Genomic DNA, 8,838 nt, shown 5'->3' with positions numbered 1-8,838 from the left:
GGGGGAGCGGGGAGGAATTGACACACAAATATGCAAGCGCCAAGTGGACATGATTGCATGCTTACTGGGTGTATTGATACCCCTCGGCGACTTTCGATACCGCAATTACACTTAATTAGCCTCGAAAAACATAATTGTCTGTTTGTGTGAGTATGGGCGCACGCTTGCACCAAATGGCAATTGGGTCGGCGTTAATGGTATTACAAACATTCGCATGAGTGAAGTTTTATTAAATAAAATTGCGTGAAAAAATGGGAGAGAATGAAGTTCTAGCTGGGGGAAAATGGTGAATTTTCGTGGACAGTTTGGAGTCATTCTCGAGAGAGTGAAATTGAATTCGATTTTTAAGGAGAGGAATCGGTAAATTTCGGATTCCTCGCGAGCAGAAAGACGGGATTTCCCAAGTTTATCTGAATTTTCAATGATAAAATAAATTTTCAGGACCAAATTAGAGTGAATTTTTAATTGATTGAAGATTTTAAAGTGTATTCAATTGAGTTTTTCTGATTTCTATAAATTTTTATAGAATTAGTAAACTGAATTTTACAGTTTTACCCTTCATTGAATTTCGGTGGAACGATGATGGGATGAAAATTTCCGAGAAGTGTAACCCCTACACGACTATGTGCACTTGTCCTCGGAGATATGACACTGTCCCAGGATTAATTCACAGGAAAACCGATGGGCACAGGAGAAAGTAAAATTACAAAAATTTCAGTAATGCATTAAAAATTATTTTAAATATTCGTCTGAGTCATTTTTTAATTTGGGCAATTGCGTGAAAAATGAGAGAGTATGAAGTATTTATATTTCCGTCGAAAAGTTGAAGAAATTTTTACGCGAAAGTATGAAAAAACATCAGGTAAAATTACGTGACAAACGTAAAAGTGATGCGAAATGCTCTTTTCAGAAAGTTTCACACAAAAACTCGAAAAAATGTAGAGCGAAAAATAAATTTTTCCTCTTGAGTTCTAGAACTTTTATGGAACGAAACGCAATTTTTAAGTTAAAGGGCAATTTTTACATGACACTTCAAAATAATTCACGGGGAGAACAGATTCTGCGAATCTGTAGCGATGCATCACAATTATGTCGAACAAGATAATTTTTACATGATTTCCATGTAGCACTGTATAAAGATTACTTCACAGGAAAACCGAAGAATACAAGAGAAATTAAAAATCCAAGAATTTCAATAACGTACTAAAAAACGAATCATTCGCGTGAGTAAATTTTTCATTAAAAAAATTGAAGAGAAACCAGTTTCCATTCCCGTTGAAAATTCGAAATGTCGCAAACATATGCACTTCTCACTGTCCCAGGATAACTTCACACGAAAACCGACGGAGCCCGGAGAAAGTAAAAATACGAGTATTTCAATAACGCAATAATGTGAGATTTTAATTGACTACAATACTCGATCACTCTCCAGGTTTTCACGTTGCGAATCGTTTGAAACGGTCTCTCAATTGACTAGACGTGCGGATACGCAGCCCGGCACTATTCAAAATCCACCACTTGTTCACAATTCATCAGAAAAACACCAGAAACCAAATAATCTAAAAATCGAAAGCCAAAAATCCAGCGATAAATCCGACCAAATCCTCCCCTAATCGTCGTCGCCTTCGTTCTGAGGGACGTACCACACGAAAAAAACAATTGATAAAACTAAAGATGAGCTTGAATGTACTCACCAAACGCATGATGCTGTCTGTGCTGTCTCACGGGTGGATCCCGGCTTTTACACCTGGATGATGATCACGACAATTGACTGGGTACCAGCGAGCATCCAACGAAACTCACCTCTATCCCACTGAGGAAGAAAGGTGGAGGTGGTAAAAGTGAGGTGCCTTCTTCCTCACCGATACATGGAGTGTATCGTGAAGTGAAAAAAAATGGAAGGGGATGGGTGCCTACACTCCCATTCTCAACTTCTGGCCCCGGAGCACTCGATCGTCAGCAAAATGAGGCAAAAAAAATTGTCTTTACACTCTCGCCCACTTTCGTTTGTGCCAAAATCACCTGAGTATTCCGGTCTGACCCACATCTCAGTTCACTTGCGTCTCAAGACGGCCCACCCCTGGTGAGACAATTTTTTGTTTTTTATCGTTCACTCGATTTTCAATGGGAGATTTAAATGGAGAAAAAAAATTCGGAAGAGGCTGTGCTTGCTGGATAATGCATGTGGCGATGCGACGGATTCGGTTTTAATGGAGGAGAGTTAGTGCGATCGTTTGTTTGTGGGAAGAAAGTTCGAGATTATTGTGTGTTGCGTCATACTTCAGTTCGGGATTTGAAGGGCCTGGCGGGGGATTTATTTGACGAGATTTGGGGCCCGTGGTGATTGATTTTTTTCCCTCTTCCGTTCGATAACGGATTCTTGGATGAATATTTATGACGTCGGCTCGTCTTCATTCGGGCCTCGGGAGGCGTTACTTTTTTCTCGTGGATGCTTTCGATTTTTGTGGCAGGGGGGGGAGGGGAGTGGGGGGAGCTTTTGGAGAAAAATGCTCGGAGAATTTTGGGAGAGGATCGGATTTCCTTGGAGATGAGGGCCTCCTTGGGAGTTTCTCTGGGCCTTACCCTTTCGAAGATCTGAATGGAAGGTGAGTCTGGAATTTTTGGGATGATTATTTTGAGAATATTTGCGGGTCCAGCTTTATGAAAAAACGGCTCTTGATCGGCTGTTCTCCATCTTTTGGCCACAGGTTTTGTATGGATTCTTCTGGAAATGTTTCTGGAGCTAGTGGATTCACAGAAACGCGTGCGGAAGATTTCGTACTCCATCGAATTCTCCGCGAAAGATGTCTTTTTAGTAGTTCCTTTAAATTCTTTACTTGTGAAGATATTGAGAAAATAGTCAAAATGAAAAATCAACAGGTCCAAAGATTGCATAAAAATGCTTTTGAAAATGTCTCATGAATTACTAGATTTAGGGGCGATTGCATCAAGCCCTGTTAGCCAATTAAATCGTTACAATAAGTTTATTTATTAGGTCGAGATACCTAAGATATTATCAAGAGGATATCACAGATGAACATAAGTTAGAAGGTTTTTCTAAGTCTACTCATTTCTCTATAAATAACGTTTATTGAACAATTCTCCTGGATCCGTTCCCTCCAAAGCTATTTGCAAAATTATCAGAAAGAAGAAGACTTTTTCATAAGTTTCATAATATTGCTCATTTTGCAAATATCTGCGAAACTAGTAGATTTCGAGAAAAATAATAAAATGCCCTTTATAGTCAGATTTTCCGCAAGACAAGTCTACCGACAAATTCAACATTTAGAAAATAACGTAAACAAGTAAAACTCGAAGAGCTCCATGAAATTCCCCTTGATTTAGGGAAACTCGCCAGAAATCTTATGATAAATTCTTTTTAATTTCTTCCTCCCAAAGATTTTTCCAAATTAATTGCGAAGGAAGAATGAGAATTCCAAAAAAATTAACTAAAACTAAACCTAAAACATTCAAATTAAGTACTTTTTCGTGAACGATAAAATTCTGTGCAATAAATAAGTCTCATCCCAAATGCCTTAAAACCCCTCCTTTCCCTAAATATTTAATAACAATATGCCATTTTTTGGGTCTCATGTCGCCCTCCTCATCGAATTATTCCCAACAATCAAAAATGTTTCGTCTTCATTCTACTATTCTATTATTTTTCCTACACAGGAAATCCATTGTTAAAAATTATTACTCAATAGTGATTCGCCGCAGAGATTATTAGGACAAGCGCATGATTTTATTGTAATGGCCCTGAAAATGGAAACTGAAAATTGCGTGATATCTTCACGTTTCACCTCTAGTTTTTATTTTTGTTTGAAATTATGACTCAATAATTTCAAACAAAAATGTTTGTTTGAAATTATTACTCAATAATGATTCGTCTCAAAGATTATTATGACAAGAACATGATATTTGTTTTGGCCACTAAGTGGCCTCTGATAAGAAGAAGAGTGTCGAGAACCTACTTTAGTCCACTTCAGTCCAACGTAAATGCAACGCAATGAATCCAGTGGGTGAATAACCATGGCGGCGATTCACCTTGCGAAATTCTCGTACCGAAGTGTCGTTCGATTCTCTGACCGAGAGTTTGTTCGCTGAGGAAAAATCATTCAATCGACTGAACCTGGAAAATTATGGTAAATATCCCGATAATAATTTCTGTCCAATTCATCGTAATTTCTGGTGTCACTCCAATTTCATTCTTGAGACGTCTTCATAACCTCAAAGGGAGTGATAACATATGCACACAAAGTGCAAGGAACAAAGCAAATTTTATAGTTCTTGTGTTGCATAATCACAAGTACCAAAATTTAGGCATTCCTCATTTAATGATTAAATCTAATTAAACGATTGAGCCAACGTTTTCCTTGATAATCTGAGATTTTACGTCCTATTTATATTTTTATTTTATAATTTTTTTATGAGTTCAATATTGTAGGGGAGGTTGGGGTAAAACGGACACTTGACTTTTTTTAAAATCTTAATGGGGGGTTGAAATATTGACGAAATTTAATAATTTTCTTTTCAATACAAAGAACAATTCTTTCCCTTTGTAACGAGCCTAAACTGAGCTCAATTGATAAATTTGTTTCTGAGTTATGAACAATTGAAAAAAAGTCTAAAGTGTCCTTTTTTCCCCACCATCCCCTATGGTATAACAAATGGATGAAATAATAAGCTGACTCGACTCCAAAGGCCGTTCGCACCAAGCCCTGTTAGCCAAATAAATCGTCAGAATAAGATTAAGTCTGGAGCAAACTTATTCCACAGTTGAATTCGTCGTAGAGCGCTTTCATTGAACCATTCGATCGTGAATATTGACTAAATACTTCATAATTAGTGATATCATTGATAAATAGTGATGATACATCGATCAATTGATCGGCAGATTATTTTTAGTTATTCCAATACTTAGCTGAGGATCGTCTTAATTAACTCCATGCATAGGTATCAACACTGGAAATTATTTCTGTTGTTATCAACTCCTAGGCTATCTAAGATGTGATTGCAGAATGTTTCTTAAAATATTAAAGAACGAACTAAAAAAAAATCTGACTTTTTTTTCTCTTACCAGGCCATAAATACCTTAAAAATACAAAAAAAGGAAGAAATTTACAATTAGTTCCGTAATCAGTAATTATTTTAGTTTCCAATTTAATAATTGAAATTGCAGATGACTTTGTTAATCAAATCCCTCAATAACGTTTTGTAAAATTACAAAAAGTAATCATTAATAACAATGTCGATCCCTGGTATTGATGATAGAATCAACCTGGTGGTTTCTCTGGTGACGATGGAAGCGCCGGAGACGGTGGAGATGATCAGGAAGAATCTTCCTCCTCAAACTTCAACGTCGAGGATGCCCTAACGAGTTTCAGGGAACAATGGCAAAGGGAACTCGAGATTTCCCCGAAGAGAGACCTCAACAAATCAAATAAAACATCGAATATCGAAACTATCGAGGAAGAATTATCCATAGAAACTAAGGTGAAATAACACCCAAGTAAATGACAGAATCAACAATACCGTTGAATATTAATCGATCATTTGATGAAAATTTGTGATTATTCAACAGGCAAAGAATTTATTTTTGAAAGGTATTGAGTACGAGCAGAATGGAGAATTGTACGACGCAATCAGGTTCTACAAAAGGGCTGTGCAACTGGTGCCTGACATTGAGTTTAGGCTCTACGAGTCAACGAAACCAAAGGCTCGAGAGAAATTCGAAAAAGATGAGAAGAAGATCGTTTTTGAGGGTGACAGAGACGATGAGGATATTGATGATGATGAGGAGAGTGACGATGGGGATTTACTCACTAAATTATCAAGGATTTTGGCCAAGAGTCAGTGCGTCTGCAGTCCTCGCTTTGAACAAAGTGTAAGAGATCATTTTTCAGATATTAAAATGTTAGACGAAAAAATCCATTGCTTACATTTTTTAAATGAATGAGTTCAGAGGGCAATGTCAGAAGACTTGTAAGAAATTTCAAGGGCTAGAAAAAGGTTTCTTAATTTTTTTTTCTAAACCCCGTGGTTTTAGAGATATTCACTGAATAATGTATATAATGACCTTAAGTCATCAATATCTCAGACAAAATTATGTGATTTGGGTGAATTAGGTTTCCCTTCGAAGTCTGAAAAAATATCTTCAAAGCGAAAGAAAAATTGAATTCCCATCTACAGATCTCAAGATATTAGCGATTGAAAAAAGGCTGTTCTACCCCTCTCTTTCCGAGTTCTAATTACAGAAAGTCTCTGGATATTTTTTTTCAACTTCTTGAAACCTAGATAATCGCCTCACTAACAAGTTTTGGGTTTATGATCTCAATGGTGAGGGATTCCAGAAAAAAAAACAGAAATAAACTTCTCATTTGCCTCTCAATCTACTAGTTTCATCGACATTTGTACAATAATCTGCATTTTTTCAAGTCATCTACTTTAAATTAAGAATAAATTCATATTACTCACGAATTTAAAATTAGTGGGTTTAGAAAAAATGTCAGAAGACATTCCCACAGAAAATGTTATCAAGTTAAGAAAAAGATTCTGGATATTTTCTCCTAAAACCCAGATAATCACCTAAAAAAAAGTTCGATTTCATGTACCAGATGCCATCACTTCCAAATTAATAAATTATCACCCCAATAAAGGGCACTTCTAGAGAAAAATACCGCACCATCTTTATGGTAGAAAGTTGAATGATCAATACGAAAGGTCTCTCCCCATTTTCCTCAAAAGCTACTGATGTCGGAGATATTTCCAAATTAATATGCACGGAATTTTGAGACTTTCTCTTTCAAACTACTACCGGTTTTTCTCCCAAATTCATGAAATATTGTGATGAATGAAAATGATTCTCAATGACCAAAACTTATAAATTTGTTAATTCAGACTACGCATATATCTGCTCTGCCGATGGAGATTGTCCTCTACATTCTCAGATGGGTGGTGTCACCGGACCTTGATCTCCGCTCCCTGGAGATGTTCTCAGGGGCCTGCCGAGGCTTTTTCATCTCAGCGAGAGACCCGGAGATATGGAGACTGGCTTGTGTGAGGGTCTGGGGAGTTAATTGTGGCAATTTCGAGCCCAAATATCGTTCCTGGAGGGATATGTACCTGCAAAGACCTAGATTACGTTACAATGGCTGTTATATTAGTAAAAATACGTACATCAGGCATGGGGAGAACAGTTTTCAGGACCAGTTCTATCGGCCTTGGCACTTGGTCGAGTATTTCAGATATATTAGGTAATTATCTTCATTCAATTCGAGTCAAAACATTGAATTTTATGATGAATGGATAATATAAGATGAATTTTAAACAACTGTACACAGATTTTTTCCAACTATCTCTGCTTAAAGAGAAATCTCAAAGGAATTCTGTTATAATGCATACAATTCTCGTCAAAGAAAAAGTATTGACATTTTTTTAGATGAGTTTTTAACAAAATAATTCAATAATTGTAAAGTCATGATGTTCAAAATAATAACGAATTATAATTCGAAGTTGAACTATTTTCAATCTCAATAATCTATTATTGAACAGCCATAAAATCTGTTGCACTGCACAATAATATTTTTCACAGCTCATAAAATCTCCCACGAAAAAAAAGTCAATTGAGATTTTTCTCCAAGCAGATCAGTTCCAGAAATCTTCGCTGAATAATTTGCAAATTAATTCGCCATTTCATCTCATTCTTTAATTGATTCTTTTTAACGAGTTTGAGCATTTATTTGTGATTTTCTCTTCTCAGATTTTTTCCAGAGGGTCGAGTACTAATGTTAACATCAACAGATGATGCCCAGAGCTGTGTTAATTTATTGAAAAATCGTTATCCCAGAAATCCGAATATTTTAATTGGTTACTACAGGCTGCATGAAAATCGCGTTACACTCGTGTTGAAGAAACAGGAGACCAGATCGAATCACAATATTTACAGGAAGAAGAGGAAGGAAGTTGTACATGACAGTGGAGAACAAACATTTCACGTTGTGAGTGGAACATTAGATCATGATGTTATCTAGAATTTTCCCCATTACAATTTTTGTAATGTGTGTAGTTAACATATATTACAAAAATCTAAATGGCTAATTAAGGCACTAGTTCTTTATTGTATTCAATATTTTCTGAATTGTGTTGCAGGAATTCGAGATCCAAACAAACCAGAAGAGAGCGAATTTTCAACTCAATTGGGTTCGTTACAATATTTTCACAAAGTACAAAAATGGACAGGAGGGCACGACGTGTCTGAATTCATCGGGACGATATCCATCGTTCAAATTCACTCGAGCCAAGAGTTACACACAAGAGAGTGATGCACCGCTTCAGTAAATAATTTTATCACTATTTTTTAATTTTTAATCAGTTAACATAAAAAATAAATAAATTAAATTCTTAAGATGCAATTGCTGTTGAGTTTAAGTTCATATATATTCTACTGCATTGTATTTCACAATTCCATCGATTTTATTTTCAATTCTCTAATCAGAATTTGTTTGAATGCAAAAAAAATAACCCTTAAAAATGCATTTCTTAGCTTTTTGTAGACGAAAATTTATGGAAATGGAGAGGAATGTTATGAAAAGTTTCAATAAAAAGCAACAATCATAAAAATTTCAACTATCGTAAGCTTTACTTGAAGACAATTGATTGGAAAATAATTCGATTCAATGGATTTTGAAAGCCAATTATTTTCGCAGTGAAATAACGTTTTCGTCGAAATAACTTTTAACGTTAAAAATGCACTAGTCGAGATATAAAAGATTTATCAATGGATTACGTAAATAAATTATGAAAATGACAAATCAGTTAATATTGAAACAAACCAAT

General features: G+C 35.8%; 1 protein-coding gene across 1 annotated transcript; it reads left to right on the top strand.

Moving 5' to 3' along the window:
• Positions 1–3,989: 3,989 nt before the first annotated feature.
• On the top strand, positions 3,990–8,414 carry LOC107041451 (F-box only protein 9). The gene is made up of 6 exons (XM_015262033.1): positions 3,990–4,145; positions 5,275–5,496; positions 5,585–5,887; positions 6,901–7,256; positions 7,763–8,000; positions 8,152–8,414. The coding sequence occupies exons 1-6, from the start codon at positions 4,143–4,145 to the stop codon at positions 8,338–8,340; spliced, it is 1,311 nt and encodes a 436-aa protein (XP_015117519.1). The 5' UTR covers positions 3,990–4,142; the 3' UTR covers positions 8,341–8,414.
• The last annotated feature ends 424 nt before the right edge of the window (positions 8,415–8,838 follow it).

The sequence above is a fragment of the Diachasma alloeum genome, unplaced genomic scaffold (genome assembly GCF_001412515.2).
Source record: "Diachasma alloeum isolate Michigan unplaced genomic scaffold, Dall2.0 Dall_scaffold_00365, whole genome shotgun sequence".
Taxonomy (NCBI): domain Eukaryota; kingdom Metazoa; phylum Arthropoda; class Insecta; order Hymenoptera; family Braconidae; genus Diachasma; species Diachasma alloeum.
Note: the sequence above shows the minus strand (reverse complement) of the source record. Positions and strands in the feature narration are given on the sequence as shown.

Excerpts from the sequence above, each read along its gene's own strand:
- LOC107041451 (XM_015262033.1), top strand. Across the intron at positions 5,497-5,584 it reads AATTATCCATAGAAACTAAG|GCAAAGAATTTATTTTTGAA; the intron begins GTGAAATAACAC and ends ATTATTCAACAG. Across the intron at positions 5,888-6,900 it reads GTCCTCGCTTTGAACAAAGT|ACTACGCATATATCTGCTCT; the intron begins GTAAGAGATCAT and ends TTGTTAATTCAG.